The 24,044-nt window shown below is 43.6% G+C and overlaps 1 protein-coding gene across 50 annotated transcripts in view; it reads left to right on the top strand.

Annotated features, from left to right (window-relative positions):
• Nucleotides 1-17,684, top strand: part of celf5a (cugbp, Elav-like family member 5a) — a 168,797-nt gene extending 151,113 nt beyond the window's left edge. For 8 of the 50 annotated variants that reach the window (XM_076152886.1, XM_076152880.1, XM_076152882.1 and 5 more), the window contains 5 exons: nt 4,663-4,807; nt 13,057-13,272; nt 14,039-14,125; nt 15,002-15,085; nt 17,557-17,684. In XM_076152886.1, coding sequence (XP_076009001.1) covers nt 4,663-4,807; nt 13,057-13,272; nt 14,039-14,125; nt 15,002-15,085; nt 17,557-17,684 — 660 coding nt within the window. Of the gene's footprint in view, nt 1-4,662; nt 4,829-5,253; nt 5,264-6,922; nt 6,927-13,053; nt 13,273-14,035; nt 14,126-15,001; nt 15,146-17,556 lie in introns of those variants that run through there. The other 42 variants (XM_076152887.1, XM_076152884.1, XM_076152885.1 and 39 more) reach the window with 12 other exon arrangements.
• The last annotated feature ends 6,360 nt before the right edge of the window (nt 17,685-24,044 follow it).

Genomic DNA, 24,044 nt, shown 5'->3' with positions numbered 1-24,044 from the left:
CAGAGTACAGTAAATGGTGAATTCAAAGCACCACCTCTCCACTACAGCAGTGGATAGGATTATAGAGTTGAGCTGACAGCCAGTAAATTGGATTTTAGTCAAACCAGGAGAAGGAGGGGGCGCGGAACACAAATTGGAGGGGTACAACACTGACAACATATGCCAAAAATGAGAAATGTGCCACTTTCAAGATAGACACAGACACTGGTGTGCTCTGACAGGAGACATCCTATTTGCAAAAAGGTGATTTCATAAAACACAAGCCGGAGGGAAGCGAGGAAGGGAGATTCTGTATTTCATTCAAGTGTTTGTGATAATAGTTCTCCTATGAATCACTGAATGCATGTAATAAAACCAGCTTTTATTACCTTTTGTATTCCCCCTTCAAGACACAAACATCATATTTGCACAATATGAGATTTGTCACTTTTCCTCTGTTTCCCCTCTCAGCCATTTTAACTCCACCTTCCCCCGCCACCCCTCCCCCCAAGTCCCTCAGGTAGACCGCGAGCCGTGTCAGAGGACGGAGACGAATGGAAGATTTAAAGGCACCTCGAGCATCCCTAAAAGATGCATTAGAGTGAGCGTGAGCTAGATAAACGAGAGGAGAGAAAACGGTTTAACTTTGTGCTAATAGTGACAGCGTGTGGGCGGGTGAGAGGGTGGATGACGGCCGCACGCTCACATTAGGAAACATCTCCCCCTGTTGGAGGGATTCAGTGTGTGTGATACTGAAGCTGCACACGTGAAATCAAATCATAGTGAAGGGTTATTTAGTTGTACAGAAGTCTCTCTCTGTACCTCTCTATCTCTCTCTCTCTCTCTCTCTCATTCTGTGTGTGTGTGTGTGTGTGTGTGTGTGGTATAGTTTAGCTGTTATGTAGTTGTTGGGGGAGGCGTCTCCAGGCAAAACAATGATCACTGCACACTCCCTCTCACCTGTTTCACACACACTGCTTGCCCTTATATATATGTTTATGTGTGTGTGTTTGTGTGTGTGTGTGTGTGTGTGAGAGAGAGAGAGTGAGAGAAAGAGAAAGAGAGAGAGCTCCAGGAAGTCATTTCATCACGTCCAGAAGGCCATGGGGTATTGATTTCAAAATAAAAGTGGCACCTACTACCCCCTCAATTTTAATGTCTTATTAAAATTAAAATGCATACATCTTCAGCTGCAGTAAAGGGAAGTGAGCTCCACAAATGTGATTTTACTTCAGACTGCACACACACACACACACACACACACACACATTCATATATGTCACTCAGTAAATTTCACATCATTCTGCTGCACTCAATTGTACAATAAAAATAGATTGTATGGAGTTCCTTTGACTGCGGAAAAAAACTGAATTTGATTTATAGATTCATCAATTTGCACTGAAGACATCTGAAAGTGAATATTTGAAAATTGGATTTCCGAGGCTATACATAGAGCAATATAAAACCTGAAACTGAATTTGGAAATGTTGTTTTGGAATTGGCCGAGGCGTTCAGGAGGATTCGGTTCTCGTTCTCGATTCCATTCAAAGTGCAGAAAAAACTCTCAGGTGTCAGAACGCACGACAGCGTTTATCCTAATGAAGCAGCAGGAATTATTAGAAGATTCAGTTGTTCTCATTGTTTTCGCACGAGTCAGCAGCTCCACCATATATGTGTGAGCGATGACACACACAGACAGACTCACACAAATCCTTCTTCACTCTCTCACCTTACCTCATTGACCCTCTCTCTCTCTCTCTCTCTCTCTCTCTCTCTCTCTCTCTCTCTCTCTCTCTCTCTGACTTACTTTTTTTTTTTTCATATTTTCCCCTCATCCTTCATCCTCACCCCTCCCTCCCCCTCCTCCAATCCTCGGCTGGTCGGGCCATGAGGGGTCACATGTGACAGTGCTAAGAGTCACCGAGTCACAGAGCGCCGCTACAGAGATAATTGCCATGTGATAAAGAGGTGATTGCCTGCTGGCACCAGGGGAGAGTAATGCCATCAGGTTGCAATAAAAAAAGCAGATGTCTGGCACTAAATGAATGCTGCTGGAGCTCGGGCAACTTTCCTCGCTCTCGCTTTCATCTCGCACGCTTTTTCTGTACCCCCCCGCCCCCCCAAACCCTCCTTTTTTTCTTTTTTCGAGAGGAAGCCGGGAATGTTTTTGCCTGTGATGATGAGCGCCGCGCCGTCGTCGTCTTCAGTCCCGCCAAAGCCATATTCCCTATCTGCCGGCGCCCCGGCATAAATAAAGAAGCCGCAATAAGCTTTTAAATAATAACGTGAGTGGAAATATGCAAAATAAGAAGAAAAAGAAGAAGAAGAAGAAGAAAACACACATGAAAAGTAAATTGGAATGACTTTGAATATCTTTGTCAACATAACTGCTCTTTTTATCAGAGCCAGTTTGTATTAACCACACCATTCCAACATAATTACATGCTTGAGTTTCCAATTTGCTGCATTTTAATTTGGACCAAAGCATCAGTGAATGCCTGGTTGTTATCCATGACAATCTGACTGCTGGCATTAAGGATTGCTTTATCTAAGCCATGCATTGGGAGAGACGCCAGGTTTTTCGTATGCACTCCCGCTCCATTATTGCTCCATCCAGGTCTGCAGCTTGTCTAAGGCCACGGGGCCCCACAACAAATTACCAGCAAAGCTTATTAGAATCACCCCAAAGTCCCCAGTCATCGTGGAAAGTAGCCATCCAGAGCACGAGAAAGGACCGAAAAAAAGCCACAGTAACTGGTGTACCTGTGTGTTTACCCTGCAATGCTGCACCACTCAGCCCTCTGCCACGCTGACGTCCAACCCCATTCACATCCTAATAGGGGGGCAGTCACGGCACCGCCAAAGCAGGAGCGCCCCGCACTCTCCGGGTCCACTTTTGTTTGTTTCTGTGTCATTGCTTTTGTTTAGCTTCTTGTTGCCTCGCTGTCTCTCGCAGCCGTGCCCTCTTAAAGGCTCAATTCATCTTGTTTGGAAGGAAATGGATGATCCCCATTTGTCACGTTGATAAAATTATGCAAATGACAAAAAAAGGGCGCTAATAGATAGCAGCGGCGAGGCATGCGGCTAATGGATGAGATGCCAGCGCCGGGCATTCCAAGACGGGACAGCGGCTTTCTGGGTAACTGACAGGGGCATTGAGGGAAAATAATTGGCTTTTCCTTTGCGGTGTCCCTCATGCAAATACAAGCAAGAGTGGCATCCTATACCTCCGTTGACTCACAATATTGTCATTAGCATTAGCGCCGGCGGCAGAAGAGTTTGATTCCTGTTTATATGAGTCGGTCCCCGTCCCGGGCCTGGGCCATCTGCATCTCTAATGACAACCGGGAAGGTCCGATTGTGTTTGCATTGCGGCGCCACACACTTCTGCATGCCTGATGGGTCGCTACATAGCGTGCAAAAGATTATTGATTCCCTAGATAAACCCCCTGGTTCACAAGCTGTAAAAGCCATGGTACAGTGATGGATTTTCTTCTGAATTAGGCATTCAACGTGTGCTTTTGCAGAAGGAGAATTTAAGCCCGAGTGCAGAAAGTCAAGTAGACTCTTCATGCATGTGTGTGTGTGTGTGTGTGTGTGTGGGGCAAGATTGCATGTGTGCATATGAATCAAGCGTGGGGTCTGCGTGTTTGATGGAAACTAGCTTCAGCTGGCACGTCCGGCTTCATGCTAAGTGGAGCTGGTGAGTGACTGAAAGTATCGATTTTATATCTGTGTGTGTGATTGTCCAGCGGTTCAAAACTGACCGCCGCCGCCATTTGCTGACTCATCACATGTTACAAGCACGGCCTGAAATCCGAGTTGCTGTCTAGGCCTGGTTTCCACTCTTAGTAATGACTGCTGGGGGTTTCAGGCTTCAAGTGTGTTTACATGCACGTTAAAGCGAACTGGCCCAGCGTGTGTTCTCTAATGTTCTGTAAGATCAGAGTCTATTATGTGCATGTCAATGTACACAGGGACTTCTCAATGACCACTAAAGTGTAATTCTATTCACCAAAGTGCTGTAAACACTGTATGCATGTATGTCAGCCTACAAGAAGCGGCCGCATCCACAAATTCATTATAAAAATTACAGATGAGTCCAGGGGAAAGCAAAGGAAAGTTTGAGGCGTCTGTGGCATTTCTGTACAATTAAACAGAAGATTGTGAAGTTTGACAGTTGTAAAGCGAGCAGCGTTGGTGCTCTTATACAAACTTTGCCTGTTCCCTGGGCACAGAGATAATGTGCACATGTCAATGCCTTGATTTGTATGAGTCCAACAGACAGCTATTAAATCGTCTCTGCAGCTGGTGACAGGCTTCCTGCTGGGAGGATAGACAAATTCACTAAACATCGGCTGACAGGCTTCTTTTTTTCTCCCTTTCTTTTATTCCGCTCTACTTTCTCTGTACTTTCATGCACTATCCATCCATCAACCTCAACATACATCCCTCCCTCTGTTCTACCCTTGCTATGTTCCCCTTTCCTCTCTTGCCCACCCTCCCCTCTTTTTGTCTGACTCCATCACAACTTGCTATATTTTTCTTTACCATCTGTCCTCCCCTCACCTTTCTCTCCCCCTTCCCTCTCCCCCCCTCATGCTACCTCACACCCTATCCACCCCATCCACCCCTTCAACCCTCCCTCCCCCTCACCCATCCCTCCGTGTCCCTCTTCTTTAGCTCATGCAGCAGCAGGCAGCCATCATGGCAGCCAGCCACGGGGGTTACATCACGCCAAGCGTCGCTTTCCCCGCCACACAGATCCACCAGATGGGGGCGCTCAACATCAACAGCCTCCCACCCACTTCCATGACCCCGGTGTCGGGTGACTTTCATCAAGCCTTGGGTGAGCAACTTCTTTCATTACCTTTCTGTTTGTGTATGTGTGTGTGTGCCTTATTCAGAGCTGAGATACGCATGCATAAAGCAGAATTCACACTGAAATTGCGTCTCCATGTTGAGACTTCCCTGATCAGGATGATGTAACCCTCCAGGTGAGTCATACGTGTGGGGGAGAGTTACCACATGTGTGCAGATTTCCACCATGCAGACTTGAATAGTGAGTTCACGGTCTGTGGGCCATGTGGACTCCAGCAGGGAGCTGTCACGAGCCCCACATGACTGTCACATATGTTAATGATTCATGATTTGATAAGTGTATTTAATATTAAATATAGAAATGTGCCAGTCATCCTGACATGTCGCTGCTGATAGTGCAGGGACTGGACACGCTGTCCAACCTCACTCCCATAGACCTGAACACAAGATGAGGCCTGGTGCCGTCCAGTCCTGCACAGAACTTCACCCACGGATCTTAAACCCACTTAAGATCTTCGTCTTCATCAGTTAATGTAAAATGTCTCTGCGGACCTCTACAGTGAAGGGTGTTGTGGGAAAAACATCGCCACAGGGGATCGCACACACCTGCCGCACACCTTCCAAATGACATAATTGTACTGCGGGGGGGGGGGGGGGGGGGCTAAAATAGAACACCTATAAGGACGTCTCCAAATGATGCAGGTGAACTTATGCAGATGGAGAAGCATCGAGCCCTGAATATGGTCCGGAGCGTGTGTGTGCTGGGGAGGGTTAGTATTGCAGTGTACAGGGTCTTATGTTGTTTTGTGTGTGTTATTTTTAGTGATTGTGTGTAAGGAGGTCAGCGTGTGCTTTTGATTTTTGCCAATGAATATTTGCATTTGTGTATGCATGGGAGGCGTGTATGGGTATGCGTGTGCTGAACATGTGTGTGTGTGTATATATGAGCATGAGGCAAAAACTGACTCTGGAGCAAAGCCAACAGAAAGAGTGCCTGCTTCCTGGTAACCCAAAATTATTCCACTGGAGAGAAAGAAAGAGAGAGAGAAAGAGAGGGGTGGCGGGGGGGGCTAAGATGAAAAACACCCTGAGTGGGATTTGCATGTTTATGTTGTTTGTTAGTGCAGGAAATATTTGGGGATGGTGAGGAAGAATGGGGAGTAACGTTAAGTAAGTTCACAGATATGGCGCTAATTTCCCTCTAGTATTTTGACCTTGGGCTTTGAAGCGCTCGATCTGCATGCAGTTGGTTTTGTTTTCCATAACAAACAGCTCCTATGCAGATCCTTTACAGAGGAAACGGGGAGGCCTTTGAAATACCTTCTCATTGCATAACATTTGCTTATTCAGCAGTACTTCATTTTCCTTGAGACAGAGCAAACTTTAAGATTCTCCCCCCGACAAAAGAACGAGCCCAGATAAATAATACAGTATCCAGGGCTTTGTTGTGCTCACCTACTTTGTCAACACTGCAGTATTGAGTTTTTAAGGTGATGACTTTGGTAACTTTAAACCAATGATTGTGAGAGAGAACGTCCCTCAGTGCAACAAAGACTACTTTAAATTTCTTACTACGAGCTCGCTGCACTATATCAACTTCTCTCCGCACTGTGGTTTCTGTAAGGAAGAGGAATGTGCGGCGAAGATGAGATCCTCCTCATTTTTCATCCGTGAATACAAAGACATGACTAAACATCCAGGAATTTATGTGACAGTGTTGCTTTGGTTCTGCTTTGCTTGATTCAAAACATTCAATTTGTGCCTTTCTGCCGCTTTTCCTTCCATACCCAGGTGTGGAAATCTCTACCACAGGACTCGTATTAACCTTTTTATCAAGCGTGGCCCAAACTCAAAAATCAGCCGGAATGAAAGCGTGCACATAAATTGCCGTGATGGAACATGCCAATGGAAACATACGCCGTACATGCAATAATTTTCGGTGTCAGGCAATATTTGAGAGAAGACCCATTTGTCAAGTATATACACTGATGTTTTTAGTGCAAAGTGTGCACTTTTGGGCGGGCACAATCAATCAGAGACTGTGATTAAAAGTAGAGCTCCATCTCGCTGAGAATTCTCTTCATTTTATGGGATGAAGCACTGACAGTGTGGCAATCCAGAGCTTTGTGTTCAGCATACACACGTGCACTGTGCCACACAATAGTGCTGATGAAAGACAGTGCAACTATTACAAGGGAAGGAAGGTCTCTCTCTCTCTCTTTCTCTCGCTGTGTGTGTGTAGTGTGTGTAGTGTCTTGTTGTGTCTAAAGCTAATGTCGTCAAATGCTGTTGGATATTATGTTCAAGCTTAAACACAACATCTCCTACAAAGTGAACTTGAAGTCGATGTAATCTCAACAGACAAAAGCAGGAGCTGACAAATTAGCCGACGCAGTGAAAAAATGTGTTTGCGTAAGTGATGTGGACTGACAGACATGCAGACAAGGAGACAGACAGAGAGAACAGGGGGGAGAGGAGGTTGTCTGGTTCTTGTGTGTTTGTGTGTATGTGTGTGTAGTTGTATCATTTATATGTGTTGCGACATGTCTGCCTGTGTAAGCTACAGTCAACTGATTACCTTTTATTATTGTATGTAATATATTATTCATCCTGCAGAGAAAGCGCGGCTTTCGGGAATTTCCAAGGACTATCATAAATATGAATTGTTTTATTTCCCCATCCTTCATGGCTTCATTCATTAACTGGAGTGTGGCTGCCAGCAGCTGCAGCAGTCGTCGTCTTAACTAGCGATTCTCTCTCTCCTTTTATACACTTTTGGCTATTATTTAGACGTCTTTGAAGGAATATAAAACATTACTGCTGAGGCTGTAGGATACCATCAATCCCTGGAATCATTTATCATGATATTCAAATCTGTTTTTCAGCTGAATCCTTGCCTGATCTTATGGTAAACGTGCACCATTAATGTTTTATTTGAATGAACAGCGTAACCTCTACAGCGTGGAAAAAAACAACCCAACTCTTGTTTGTGACAGCAAGCTGGAGTACAAAGAGGCTCAGAGGTTAAGGGTGTTAGTCTGAAAACAATGAAACATCCATTTGATCAACAGATGCAAAGCATTTAAGCTTGATGGTGCATAAGCCGTTTGCCAGATGGTTGGGCTGATTAGAGCATGTATCCTTACAATGATGCATGATGATGCTTTTTGAAAATAATGTTCACCAGGTGCCGTTCCCTGAGCACCGCGGAAGAGATAAAAGTTAAACAAAACAAGAGAGAGAGAGAGCGAGAGACAGAGAGAGAGAGAGAGGGCGGGGGATGTAGAGTGGGTGATGGAGGAGGAGAGGAATGGAGAGATTGAGGCTGGCAGGGTGCAGTTTGGGGACGTGGAGTGTGTATGAAGCTTTGTAAGGAGGTGAGAAGTGTGCAATCAAAGTCACTGCATAGTGTAGAAACACAGTGACAGAGGGAAGGAAAAGGCTCCGGCTCTCGCTCAGCCTACAGAATATTAAAAAGCGCCGCAATCACAGCTCATTAGCGAGCGGTGAATTCGCTTGGATGAACGTGTGAAGGACATAACATCATCATCGCCATGTCAACCGTTAATGTAAAGTTGACAGTCAGCTCTATAGATCTGCGTGACATGTATGTATTGAAACATCGCATGACATAAGCACGTCGTCATGGCGCTCAGCTGAGTTTTGGGCAACATGGGATAAGATTTAAGATGAAGTTGTCACACGAGGTTAACGCCGACCGCGTCTGTCGAACGCTCTTGTGACTGTATCATGAATAATTTCTCTGACCTTAAATCAAGTTGGAGAAGTTCATCAAGTTTTTAACACGTCGTCACTCACACTGCACGCTAACACTTTGGGATCGCTCTTTGCTGCGTCTTTGCAAAAGCTCGCAAACGTGACGTGTTTACGACAGGAGCCGTCCTATCGCCGTACGTCGTCCTGTCAAGTTGGACGTCTCCGCGCCAACGTCAACGTTGTACATTATTGATCCAAAGGCAATTAATGACGTCATAAACATGCCACGGTCATTCATAATTCACGCCGGGCTTTCATGGCGTCGTTACGATGACGGGCGGAGTTTGAGGCAGAGGCAAGCCAAGCAACTTCAAGAAAAATGTTTTCACCTTATTAGGAATTCATAAAAAGAATTTTTGAACTAAATGAAAACGTATTTATTTATTTATTTCTGCTGATATCCAGATGACGTTTGAGAGGATCTGTAAGGAGTTTAAAATAGTTCAGCTCCCTTCTTCTGTCTTTTGAACCGTTTTTGATAGATGCTTGATGATGGAGTTATACCAGCCTCACACACACACACACACACAAACACACACACACACACACACACACACAAACACACCTTCAGTTTGTTTTCTTTAGATTGTTTATTTCTGTCCTTCACATATCTGGGTGAGGGAGTAGCCCCCTTGAGTGTGTGAGTGTTTGTGTGTGTAAATGATCAGTTTGCTGTCTCTACCCTGGTGAAAACATCTCCACGGCCCTGTTAGACCATCTTACATTTGATACTGGAAAGCACTTTGGCTGCACGGTGGTTGCAGATATTTATTTACATGAAAGGAGAGAAAAGATTCTCCTCCAAACGCCGAGCTATGGATGACATCATCGATAAAGAGTAACCTATTAATATAACCCGGTACATGCAGTACTCAGAGATCTGTGACCGCCTCTGCCAACTACATTTAGACCAGCGTTGGAAAATGTTTTTCTATTGATAAAAATAAACGTGCCCTTAGTGTATTTTGAAAATAGAGACGTGGTGATCGTGACTCAGAGCCTCTTCACAGCTCCAACGTGCTCAGGCTAAGTCAGAACGGTGACTGGGCCGGTTGAGTAACGGCCTGGCTGGGTGTCACTGCACCTTCACCATCAGCAGCTGTTACCGAACGCTGTTTCACTCTGAATTAGGAACATTTCCCATTTATCCGCGTCGCAATAGACGCTTTTTGCCCGAGGAGTATCTGTGCTGCCCTTGAAAAAGCAGCCCTTCTCATTTTCAGATACATTATTCACATTTCACAGACCAGACAGCCATTTTCTTCTCCAGTCTAAATGCATCACATTTTAAATCAGTTAGATGAAAGCATCTGTTTTGAGTGCTTATTACTTGCTTCAGCAGAAAGACAGTCCTTGTGCTGGTAATGACTGCACTCTCCACTATGGGTATAGCATCCCTTGATGGCTTGAATGTATAATTAGCATAATAAATACTACTGTTGCATGTGAAGACTTATTTCGTGGCGCAAACATTGCAAAGAGCAAATTAACAATTTTCCTCTTTAAGAGATGCCGGCAAGTATATGAATGTAATTCCACTCCCTTAGCATAAATACTCATGACATGCACATATACATGTTTTTTTAGTAGCGTAGGCTTCTTCCATGCAGTAATAACTGTGTGAAGGAGTGATAGATAAAAACTTGCTGTAAAAATATGTAATCTGCTGCCTCGTGGCTTCATATTCACCCACGCCAGAGTGGGAACAACATGTCATTATTATAGGCCAATACACACCCAGCACACACTGACAGCCACGTGTATATTGGCACATTTTTGAGTGCATTGTAAACAAGCTATGAATAAAATTTTCCACAATGGAAGGCCTATATGTCCACTGAGGTATAAAATGAAAATGTCTTGTTATTTTCTAGTTCAGGATAGTAGGAAATACTTCCTCATCGCTGAGGGGAACACATTCAGGATCTGCTCATGTGGAGTATTGGGGGTGGGAAAGGTTCTTCATTACACCTCTGCGACAGTGAGGATGAAGATGACGACGCCACGTAAATGGCTTTCACCTGTAATCACTGTTTTGCTGAGCATGGCGGCGGCGGCGGCGCTTGTATGGTAATGTCCTCACATCATAACCCCGCCGCCATGACCTGCTTCCTGATGCTGCGCTGAATGTTTCCGTTCTATCTCACTACAGTGCCAGATGATCTGACACGTCGGGCTCGCCCAGTTATTTACTTGAGTAAAAGGGTGGATATAGAAATGTTGATGTGAAAATAGGCACGTTTGGGTTGAACAAAGGTCGTGCTTACATGTCAAGTGAAAGTGCTGAGGGCTCGTCTTTGAAGCAGTCACATGTTATCGGTGAATATAAAAATATTAATAGGAACTCAATAAAAACTATGTATCTGTGAGGAACCTCATCTATAAGCTTGGAAAGCATAGAATACTGAAAAAAAAAAAATTAAATAGAATAAAAATGATTGTTTCTCCAAGGTTTGTTGAAGAAATGGAATCCTTTATGGAATCCTGGATTATGGTGCTTTCAGGTTAATTTAAGGATTAAATGGTGCCTCTTCCTTTTGTTTCCAAACCATTGTGGAGAAATGAAACAGCTGAGCTAAATATAAGATTTGTTTGTTTTCCAGCAACAATCATGAGTTTATATCAGAATACTCATGTACCTCAGAATTGTGCATAAAGGTACAGTTATGGGGTAAAAGGTATTTGCTACGTCTGCCCTGACCAGATACTGTGAGTCATGTCCACCTGCTCACCTCGGAACTTAGGAACAGGGAGCGAGGGAAGACAAAGGGAACGAGAGAGAGCAAGAGAGAGAGGAAGAGAGAGAGAGAGAGGGGGAGAGAGAGAACGTTCTGCTACCCACCACCACTGCTTCGACTGCTACCCCGACTATCACTGCCACTACTACCTACACAGAGACACAGGCTCCCATAGCAGTGCTAAGCCTCGGAAAATGAATTTGCCTGATGATGGAGAGGGTGCATTATCTGGCGGTACAGTAGAGTGCGTGTGGCCCAAGCAGACTAGCTGTCTCTCGCCCTCAGAATAGGAGCGGCAGTCTCCAGGGTCCTGGTAGGAGAATGGGCTGAAGCTGCAGTCTAATTCATCACAGCTCCGCAGGAAACAAGCAATCGTGGGGAGGCTTACAAAAAAAAGGGAGAGAGAGAGAGAGAGAGAGAGAGAGAGAGAGAAAGAAAGAAGGGGAGCGAGAGAGAGAGAGGAAACCAGTGCAAAAGATACAACAGCTCTCACTGGACCCGGGCAATTCCCCCGGTCACCGCAGTTGGTACGTGACTGTCAGCCTGCTCATGACTTAAATGCTGAGGCGAGGAGAGGAGAGGAGAGGAGAGGAGAGGAGAGGAGAGGAGAGGAGAGGAGAGGAGGAGAAGAGAGGAGAGGAGAGGAGAGGAGAGGAGATGTACTGTATTACTCGGAGGGTTCAGCATGTGATAGACGGCGTATTTACCCGGGCATTAGCATAAATGTCAGTGCATATTATGTGTGTACTGCGTGTGATTGTTTACCCTGTTTGGGCCACCTCTCCTAGATGCTTCATTACTGAGCCACCAGATTGTGGGGATATGGCATGCTGGAGGGTTTCCGTGACAACCTTGGCTTTCAGTCCAATCAGGGCGAGGGTTTCCAGATTGAGAGGTGGTCCTCGGGGGAGCTGTACTTCAGCGAGCTCTGATGCTTTGCCACGCAGCAGCCCCTTTTACAGAGACCATCACACAGTGAGATTCTGCTCAAAATGGGCACTTTGACGTTCCCGGCGTGATTGGAAACACTTTCCAAAGGAGCGTCCTTTAAAATGCATCGAATGGGAGAGGACAGGGGTGCATCCAATTTCAATTCCGCTCATGAACTATCCCTGCAGATGCCTCTCAGGCATGCGCCATATATGTTATGACCCGACCATTTGTCAAACTGCCAACTGTTGTGATTTTGTCTTCTTTTTTTTTAAACGATATATAAAAGTATGGGCGTCTTTGTGTTTTTACTTCCTGCTCGTTCAAGCAGATCTCCTTCTGTAATCTTTTTCTATCTCGTCCAGATCTGTGTGTGTGTGTGTGTGTGTGTTTTTTTCTCTCTCTCTGAAGTTGCATAGTGGTTTCATCATCCTGAGCAGTGGGAGCCAGCAGGGTATCGCACAAACACTACAGACAGGCTCATTTTTCACAGGTTGACTTCCCAGCAATCCTGCAGGATATGTCACGACAAATGCCGGATATGTGACAGACTCACATCGCACCCGTGTCCTTGCATTAGAGGGGATGTGCAGCAGAGATTGCGGTCACATTGCGTGTGTGTACGTGTGTACGTGTGTGTCACTTTAGGCGTGTAATGGGTGTGCGCGTGTGCCCACAATAGCGGAGCGTGTCTCTGCAGCATGTGTACAGTTATGTCTTGCACCATATCTGGTTTGTAGTGTGAGCGAGTGTGTACGTCGATGGCTTGTGATCCAGTTACAGTGAAGCTTTTGTTGTTTTCTCCCAGCAGGCCTCAGCTCTCCACCAGCCAACATCACCACGTCCGCCGTGCCAAGCATCGTCACGCCCCTCGTCAACGGATTCACCGGCATCCCTCATCAGCCCAACGGACACCCGGCGGTGGAGGCCGTCTACACCAACGGCCTGCCGCCCTACTCCACACAGAGCCCCACCGCTGCCGACACCCTGCAGCAAGCCTTCACTGGAGTCCAGCAATACACAGGTCAGGACAGATGGTTCAACTCCAAACTGAGCACTTAACAGCAAACGTCAGCCATTATAAAGGAATCATCCGTCCTTGGACATTGTTTTCCATACAATCCTGTCATTGTGTTGAATTTAATGTACAGAACTCCATGCATTGGGATGAAAACACGTCTGGAACGCAGCACATTTATCACGTCAGCACAAGCCCCAATTAATATTTATTAATGTTGTATGGACAGATGTTAAACAATTATGCCCGTATAAAGGGGGACCATCTGTGATTTATGGTTGTTGACAGTGCTTATACAAAATCAATCACTCATTAGAAATGTGCACTAATGAGCTTTGGACATAGTAGATTACAGCAACTTCTAAACAATTAACATCTGCCATATAGAGATCACCCTATAGCTGATGGCTGGCTTTATTTATTTATTTGTTGGGACGCTGCATATGGAGGAACATAGCTCTCATATCTCATATTTATCTACACACATACAAACCTCTGCACTTGTGTATTTATATGCCATCAAAAATTCATTAACTGATTATAAACCATTTGTGGCTCATAGGAAGAATTCATAAATGATGAAGAACAGGTGCTTATATGTACAAAGCGTTACAGCCGGGGAGCCTTTGATGCTACGATCAACCTTAAGCATCCTCGACACTTTTATCAGTCCTCCCGTCCTTTCCCTCCGCAATGTCTCAACATCTCTCTCTCTCTCTTCCTCTCCCTCCCTCCCCCTCCCTCTCTCTCTCTCCCTCTCTCTCTCACTCTGCAGCAATCTATCCAGCCACCACGCTGACTCCCATTGGCCAGACACTGCCCCAACCACCCCAGGTCATCCAGCAGCAGCAGCAGAGAGAAGGTGAGGGTGAGAGAACAATATTACTTTTACACTATACACATTTCATCCCGTGGTAACACATGAGAGGCCTAAATTGCTTTTTACACGGCGCACATCTCATTCTGTGTAATGGATAAATGAAGAAGTAATGGCGAGAGAACAATAGTGCTTAATGCAGTTCACATCTCATCGCGGGGGTGAGAGACATACAGAGGTTGAGGATGAGAGGACAGTGTTTTCTACTCGTAGGTAGTACAATATAAATATTCATAGTGGTGTTTCTTTCACAATCCTGACTATATAGGAAGTCATACCTCTTCCAAGGCAGAGGAAACTTCAGGAAACTGATCATGCTTCTCTATCCGCATCATCTGAGCTCCACGTATTTGTTTTTGTACATCAATTTAATAAACGTGCCCACCGTTCAAGCAAATATTTCCGAGGGACAAGATTGATGTTGATTGTATTTTATGAGATAGAAAGAGACTGAAATTGACCAGAAAAGCAATTGAAAAGACAACATGTGCCAAAATGGGTTCAGGTCCCATCAAAATCGGTAAATACGTGACATAATCAACAAAGGCGCCAAAGGACACGGCTGAGAACAAGTTCCTTGGTGGAGGAAAAAGCTCATGTAATAGAATTGATAATAATATTACCGGTAACTCTGTGCAATAATGACATCTGCTCACAACTGTAAGAAAAGATTGATGCATCATTGTAAATAGCAACTTGAGAGATTCATAACAGCAACAGCAACCTAAAGCAAATGTCAGCATATGATTGTTCTCTCACACAAACCATTCTGAACATCACATTCCACCCATTTTAATTTTCTCTAAACGAACGTCTGCATGATGAACATATCAAAGACGCAGCTGTCTGTCTCTCCGTCAGGTCCAGAGGGCTGCAACTTGTTCATCTACCACCTGCCACAGGAGTTTGGAGACAATGAACTGATGCAGATGTTTCTGCCCTTTGGCACTGTCATCTCCTCCAAGGTCTTCATGGACCGAGCCACCAACCAGAGCAAGTGCTTTGGTGAGTTACACGCTGCTACGCCTGCTTAACTGTGCCCCTGTTACATCGTATCAGTGACGTCTCGGCGTGGAGCTTTGTCGTTTCTCAGCCTATGATTATGTATTTGGTGGTAATTTGATTTTTTTTTTCATATATTCACATCAAAATGCATTAAGTGCCTGGTCCATTCCCAGGCTGCTCCTTTGATCTAACATCGACAAATCAACATTTGTGCACTGGAAAGAGGTAGAGAAGAAAAGATGGAGAAATAATGGTGCCACTTATTTGAATAAATACATCCAAGGGTGATGCATAATGGATATTTTCTGGAGTTGAGCACACAGTAATGTGACAAAACAATCTTCTGTGGTCAGATCTCTTACTGTTCCTTCTAAATATGCAAAGAGTTGTGGGAGTTGTGTAAAAAGTCACAGCTAAGGTGTGAAGTTTCACAGTCAAAGTTACACCCTCACAATAAAGGAACTTTTATTTGTTTATTTTCGTACTAATCTCACTAACAACAGACATGATTTGTGGAACATTACGTAAATTGCTGTAGACGTTTAGCCGTGCACAAACATAAAGAGGTGAAATATGGAACTCTCACCCGTCTGACCTCATTCTGCATTTTGATGGCTGTTGCGTGTTTGGCGACAGCGCCGTGGAAAAGTTGTGATGAACACAGCACAGCCATGATACAGCCAATCAGGGCGCATGTCCTTGTTTCTTGTTTGGCAGCTGTGTGACCTGGAAACCTCGCCGTGCTGTATCAGCATTCACATCACCGCCCAGTAACCCCGATATCTGTCAATACCCACGCCGCTGAGGCTGATTCACACACCTCCATGACGCCTGTCCCATTTTGCCCTGTCAGCCTACACACACCAACAAGCCTCAGGGCTTATAAAAACTTTGAGGACAGGGCTGGGGGTTGCGGGGGAGGCGGGGGGGGGGAGGGGGGGGGACTGGCGGGAGAGCTGAAAGGACAATTATGGATCAGCATTTGTTTTCACTTCAGGGAACCACAGAACCCTGGGCAAAATTGATCGCCTGTCCTGTCTCCCTGGGGGACTTAATAACATATAAATTCATGAAAGAAGACCTATTTGCAGTATTGACTAATACACTATGCATATACAACATAATGTTAGGCCTGAGGAAGGGGGAGGCACACTGGTGTAATTAATCTGGGAAGGAGAAAGGAGGGATAAACTTAGACTGATGGTGTGCAGGAGACAGAGAGAGAAAGCACACTTGTTATGTGTGACAGGAGGCTTAAAGCTCTAAGCTCGCAACTCCTCTCCGTTCCTTCTTCATCTCCCCCATGAGCCCAAATGTGTTAACCCGATGGTAGTTCAGGAAGTCATCTCCTTCCCCTCCCACTATACCTTTTTTATACGTCCATTCGGCGCTCCCCTGCTCAGCCGCAGCTTTCGCCCTAATGGGCCAAGCCGATGCCAAGCAGACCAGGCAGACATCTCTCCCTGGTGGCCGGGGATGTGGAGAGGCTCCTGCTGTTTTTCACGGGTCATCGGCTGTTCCTAATGACACCACAGACACGGGGGAGCGCATCAACCAGAGACACACTCCACTGCAATTTCTGGTCACTGAATTTTCAAGGCTTTATTTTTTTACACAAGATGGAAACAGGATGTTCAGCATAGGTTTGGGGAGTGGCTCGTCTTGCAGAGATGCACCGGTGGGTTTCTGTGTCTGGGGGGCAGATTGGGCTCTTTGTGATGAACTTTTGTTTTGGTTCAGACTATTTTGCAGAGTTTGTTCTCGGCCCCTTTTTGTGTTGAACTGTTTTATCCCAAACCTAGTGTTAAATTAAATAATTCTAGTGCCAGGCAAACTGCCCTGATATTAAACTCGTTACATTTTTACAGAAAGGTCATGCATCCCAGACCCAGTAAAATCCAACACTTTCAAAGTTTGCTCCTCCATTCTGGAATATTAATACCTTCATTTTATTATTTACTTATTCCAAAAGTAAGAAAGCATTATATGAGGAGCAGCGATTCATTACTTCTTGACATATTCCATTACCCTCTCCAACATCAGCAAACGGTGTCCTACTTACCTTCCAAAATTCCTGATAGGTTTCCTTCTCTACATGCATGAGGTATCACAGAGCCGTTTGATATTCCAGACAGACATTTTTTAACTTCTTCCAGACAAAACTTGCAATCCAGGAGACGATTACGTCACTTTAAAAGCTGTAGATTCACAAAGAACAGGGTTAGAGCCACATTGAACGTTTCACCTTTTCTTCTATTGGTTGGAGCGAGAATCATCATCATCATCATCATCATCATCATCATAGCTACAAGAGATCCTCTGTAGCCATCTTTATTTTTGCCCCAACTCCCACCTGGAACCACGTCCAATGAGAATAACAGATAATAATAGTTGTTCTATTTGTCCCACAGGTTTTGTGAGCTTCGACAACCCTGCTAGTGCACAGGCAGCTATTCAAGCCATGAATGGCTTTCAGATTGGGATGAAGAGGTTGAAAGTCCAGTTAAAGAGACCGAAGGATGCCAGCCGCCCTTACTGACACAGCCTACCTTCAGTATTCATTGCAGCAGCACAGGTGAGATTGCGTCTTTGCGTCCAACTCTGATTCCTATCTGCTTTAGGTGATTATCGGCATGTAGCCACCATAATCGGATTGTAATCAGCATAAACAGACTGCGTCACAGACCCAGATTAAGTGATTCTTGGTCAATCAAGCATTTGAACACTCTATTGACTGGTAATCAATGTCATTGCATCCTGTGCAGGCATTTTCTCACCTTAGCCAACAAGTCGTGTACATGTATATTCACCAAATGATCAATGAATCTGATTCATTTGATCCATGTATCCAAGTATTTCCTAGGTTAGAGAGTAGCTGCTTGATTTGTTGCTGGTTTGTTGATTCCTTTGCTAAACCCTGCACGTCTTTCAAAGATGGCCAGAATATGAGAGTTTATAGTTTCATTTTATCCACCAAATTCAGACTTAATCATATAAAATAGAAGCTATGTATTGATTATTGATTTACTGTTACCATCGACAGCTACGTATTCTAGAATATCCACTGCTTTCTTCAGCTTTCTGCATACATTTAGAGGCTGTAAGGTCTATGAGTTGATTTCATATGCAGCACAGCAGGACTTATTAATTATGGGAAATTCTGCCATCACGGTGATTGACAAAGATTGATTGGTGTGCCAGCCTGGGTTAGCTCTCTCCAGACCATTACACTGATATAATAGAGCCATTCTGATGTATCCTAAGTTTAAAGAAATGGATCTTTTGAGTGACGGTTAAATGAGCAGTGAGATCTGAAATTGCATTTTTTTCTCTCTCTTTTCTCTTCTCTCCTCTCTCTTCTGTTTTTCAGGTTTTAGAGGACACATGAAGATATCTCGCAGGAGTTCAACTTTATTTCTTTGAAAACAAAATATGTTTTAAAAAAAATCAACACATAAGGAATTTTTGAAGACATATCAGCATTTACTTAAGAAGATGTAGGTTACGGCAGAAAAAGAAGATGCAAAAGAGGAGGTGCCTCACCGGGGGACTTCAACAGCAGTAACAGATGGTGCAAGACAGATGAGAAGAAAAAATACTGAAAAACATGTGATGAGACTGAACAACAGAACTTTTCTTGTTGAGACTTGAATTGTTAATTAAGCAACAAACTAACAAAAAAAGCAGCAACAACAAATAGATTTCTATATACATATTATATACACATATATATAAGGAAAGAGGCGCTTGTGGCTTTTACTGTACTGGACAAATGAGGGTTAAAACTTGAAGATCAAGAAAAACAGTGGAAAAAAGAAGCTATTCTATACGTCCACTGACAGACTTTCTTTTTCTTTCCCTCTTTCTCTTATTCTCTCACGTCTCTCAGCAAGCGCAGAAGTATGACTCTCAGAGGTCACTGAGGTTTCCATTAGCAACAGTAGAACTGCAAATCTTTCACCCCTAAGGGACCAAAGGACCAAACATTTTTATTGTTCTGAACAGTAATATATGGTATTAATGATACTAATACTACAAACTACTACTAATAATATTACAAGTTAAACTTATGAAGAAATACTAGCTTCAGGTTGAAAAAAGAGGAAAAGGGTTTTTGTTTCTTTTCCTTTTACATTTATAGCTACTGGGTTTGAGAATATTAAAACAAAATAGAAAAAAATGTTTAAAAAAAATAAAGCTATGCTATTTTAGTGGTGTAGAATATGTGGGTTAGACATTGTTTCGGGCATGTTCAGATATGTTCGTTCGCCAGTCATTACATCATCTGATTAATGTACATCACAGCTTTTCATCTCAGATTTATGATGTATCAGTGTTACTGTGTTGGATGAACACAGAGCTTGAAGCCATTAATATCCCGTAAATTAGTGCCAAAACTGATGCAATCACAGACAATATGTTTATCCGCAGAAAGCTGTCTTCTGTTCCTTGCAGTTGTCACGTCAGCCCAATGAATTTCAACAATAATTGATTTTCATTGCAGAAATCATCATTTCCTACAGGAGAGACAGGCCGTCCATGCCAGGAAATCATCATTAAAGCAGAAATAATACAGCTAATCTGATCATAAAGCGCCGTGGTAAATGTGCCACCCAGCTGAGGTGAACACGCAGCCATAAAGCAGCGCGGCATCTGTAAACGGCTGAATAAAATATACAAATTACCTCGTGGTAGTTGTAAAAATTTCCATGCGGGTGTCACAGGCGTCCCCGCGGGGTCGTGCCCTCTCCTGCTGCCGAGCTCCTTCCAGCTGCTCTCAGCAGGGGAGAGGACTCCCCAGGACACCCCTCCTCCTCCTCCTCTTTCACCTCCTCTCCAAATGCCAGCACGTTCCCCTCTCTCTCTCTTCACAGGGTCCATCAGTTTATGGGGGCCCGAGAGCTAACTGGCCGCATAATTAGAATAATGCTAATATTGATCAGATGGGGAGCAGTGAGACGCACAATCAATTACACATTGGCATTTTGAATGAATTGACTGACTGACAGAGTTGATTTTTCTCTGGGCGCTTGGATGGGAGGACGGTGGCGTACCGTCTTTTGTCCCCCCTGAGTCGCTCCATTGTCTCAGAAGAAAACCCGGCGTGACACAGAGGCAGCGCTCTACTGTACTGCGGGAATGAAAATGCTTTATGACTGAGAAACAAAAAGGTGCCGTCTACATAGAATAATAATGCTGTGACGGGATGTAGATGTATGCATTGTGCCGGAGTGGAGAGTAACTCAAGCACCGCACTGAAGCTGAAGTAGTCACTGCTTTTTTGTCTTTCTTATTCCCTTCCTTCTGCTCTTTCTTTATTTCCCTCCCTTCCCGTGAAATGAGATACCGAAAAAACCCTAAAAATTTATGTTTGTCACCGAACAAACTAATCTCTTCTCTCTTCACAGTGTTTAGTTTTGACTGCTAAGCATTGTTTAGTTTTATGGCAATTACCTGGAGCGCTGTGGTACTGCTACGTTAGCTTAAAATTGCTTCAATCAATTTCTGACCATTTGATGGCAAAAAAAAACCCAAAACAAGCTGAATGATACATAATCACGGTACAATCATCTTATATTGCCTTTACAGCCAAGCAGTTACTTAGTGAGACTTTCAACAACATAGAGCTACATTAGCAACCCAGGGGAGTTTCTGCTCGCCTGGTGAATGTACGTCTAGCATCCGCTTCTGTTTGTGTTCTATTTTTGATTTTCACAAACATCTGAGGGAAACATCTGTGCTTTAACCTGGATGCTTGACTTTCGTTGTTAAAGTTGTTATTGTTTGGTGCCGGAACTTGAGAATCAATTTAACAGCAAATGTCAATTAATCCAAAATGTTGCCGCTGAAACATAAGAGCTCCACAAAGCAGCAGACATGTTTGGACGTCGCGATAAACACATTTCGCACTGTAATTTGATTACAATGTCAAAAATATTAATTAACGCAGGGTTTCACGTAAACGACTCGAGCTCTTCTTCCGTCAGCGCTGTTGTGTAGATTGTATGAGTTGTTGAGTGGAGAACAGCTGTATTCTTTCCAAAGGGTATAATAGCACAGCGAGAGCTTGTACACCATGAGGAACAGCCTGGCATTACCAGCCTTAGGAGGTCAAATTAAGAGCAAAATGATCCATCAATTAGACAGCAGCAGGCCTGTAAGTGAAGCTGCTACAGCTGTTGCCGCTTCAACAGGACGACAGCTTACCATTAGCAACGGTCACACACGGGTCCTGTACAGTGTGGTCATGACACATCACGCCATATCAGATTGATTAATTAACTAAGCCAGCATCGTCTTGTACATATACAGAGGGATACAGCTAACACACGTATATCTGAGCTGAAATGTCTTTTTTTTTTGTTCATTTGTCACTCTTTTTTCTACTCCTTTGCCCTTTTTTTGTACCACTTTCAAGTAAGTTTTCCTCACTCGTCTTAATTTCTACGTTTATCCAGCATGTCATCCATTCAGTCGGTTTGTTCTCTGAAGCAGCTTGCCCTCAGGTCTGTCTGAGATCTCAGCCCCTCCGATCAATGCTGTAGACACATCAATGCTTCAGTCATGGAATTACAGTGTTATCTCCACAGCCCCTACAGAAATAGAGTCTTTGGGAGAGAAAAAAAAAGGGATTTTAAATTCTGCCACTGTAATCTGTGCTGGTACAACAAATATGGAAATGGAACAAACACCCTTTCAGCTCCTGCATGAAGGCTTGCTGACTTACACTGTATCTCTTCTCTGAAATGATCCTAAGTGTACGCCGCGGTTATCGCCCGGCGGTGCTTTTTGTTTGTGTGATTGCGGCCTCTCCGCAGAAACTCTTACCCGGCACAGCGTTGTTTGGCATTTTCCGAAAACGACGGCTCGCAGATGCGTTCCTCCTCACTCAGTGTGCATTGTGATGTCGTGAGAGATTGCAGGCAAGTTTTTTAAATGCTGTTAAAAAAAGAAAGTGTTTTAAAAATGCCTTCTTCTCATCATGGGTTGCCAAATTATGCAAACATTACCTGTGAGTAGCTGCTTTGCTTCATTTCCTCATCAGACTGGATTCTTTTAAGCGCAGTTGATTAGACTGATCCGCTGATTTCCTATCAAATATACACATTTATTTGCAGATCTTTAATAGTAGGTTGAGATTATGTGATATTGCCATACAACATAAAAGGCAGAGGGTCATTTCAGAGAGCAGTGATTTACTCTGTAGGGTTTAGCAATGAAAAGGGTAACGTATTTGCCATAAGTGAGTTTTCCTCCAGCTGAGTTAATGTAAGTCTCCTCTCTCCTGTCAGGACCAGGCACCTTTAGGACGCTGTGATGTATGCCCTCCTCTCCCCGGGCCATACAGGGCCTTCATAGCCCACTCAAAAACCTTTTCTTGTGGGGTTTCTACCGGAGAGTTTTTTAAATTATTAAAATCAAATTAAACCTGGCCTTCACAACAGCTTGGGTAATGCAAATTAAAGATGCCAGCTGTGGCTGAAATTTAATGAGTGTGAAAGATGTTTGAGCTAATTTCATTCTGCCAAGGAAAAGTTGATTGAAGACGAAAGAAGCGAAGGTTTGAAGCTGAGACGGTTTCCCCTCTGCTGACTTTACAGTTGTGTACACGGATATTTATATATATATATATATACATATCTGGCAATGGGAAGTATTTGCCAATGGGTTACAGAATCAACACAGAGTCTGCTTCATGAAATGGTTGAAAAGGTTATAGGAAATGGCAGCACGTATGAATTCTCATTGCACTATAACTAAGCTGCATGTGGTCAAACTGGGTTCTTTGCTTTCACTTCATTCCATCCCGTTTTATGTTTGTCATTCTACCATGGTGCCCTTTCAATCTCTGAGCATGCTCAATAGGGGCTGGGAGGGTTAACGGTTATGATTATGGTACTACTCCTATTAACAATATGATTCTTTAACTATGGTTTGAATGCTAAGGATAGTAGCTTATTATAAATATGAAATCTGTATATTATGGAAAATCAGCACAGGACCTTTCTTTAGGTACATATAGGTTAGGGTTTGAATGGGGGGAGCCGGGGCGGGGGGAGGGTTTTTCGCTTTATAAAGATGTTAACTTTCTGGTTTCTCAGCACAAGCATACAAAAACATATGAAGAAAATAATGGAGTCTGTTATGTAGACTTTATTGACATACAGGGCGCAAAGGAGGAATCTCAGTGCTTTTTCTTTAAACCTGGAAGAGAAAAATGCTGTTTACAGGCTGTATGGTTTTGTTTTCCTTTCTTTTCTTTTCTTTTCTTTAATTTTTTTTTTTTTTTAAAGAGAGAGCGCCACCTGTCTTTGTGGCAGTGTCAGTAAAGCATGGATTACCTGACAGGGAAAGCAGTATGTTTTTATATTTAAAAAAAAAGAATAATAAATTATGTGTTCTGTAATAGCCTGAGAAACCAAACATTTCCCCTGTTGAATTTTCTTAATACTTGCTGCTTAGATGAATTGAAATGATTGATGATTTAATAATTTTCTAATTATTAATCGAAAATTATGTAACTTGATGTTTATTTATTGAATTTAATTTATTTAATTTATTTATTTATTTTTGTCAATTTTACTTTATGTTTATGGTAAGATAAAGGAAATGTATCAAAAAGAAATGCTTATCTGGGCTTTTCTCTCTTTCTCTCCTTTTTTTCCAATTTTACAATAAAAAAATCAAACTGGATGTTTTGTTTCTCAGAGTTATATTGACCGCTTGTGCTTAACCACCATGTAAAGAGAGGGGGAGTCGTTGCTCCAGAAATCACTCCCCTCCACATCCATCTCAAGGACCTTGGCTGTTTGTGGATACAGATGTTGCAAGCGTTTACAACCCACCAGCTCGGCGTCAATAATTGACACCTTATCCCCGTTGAGCGATGAAACTGTAA

This window comes from Genypterus blacodes, unplaced genomic scaffold (assembly GCF_046128005.1).
Source record: "Genypterus blacodes isolate CSIRO-AG114 ecotype Tasmania unplaced genomic scaffold, CSIRO-AGI_Gbla_v1 ptg000058l_1, whole genome shotgun sequence".
NCBI classification, from domain to species: domain Eukaryota; kingdom Metazoa; phylum Chordata; class Actinopteri; order Ophidiiformes; family Ophidiidae; genus Genypterus; species Genypterus blacodes.
Note: the sequence above shows the minus strand (reverse complement) of the source record. Positions and strands in the feature narration are given on the sequence as shown.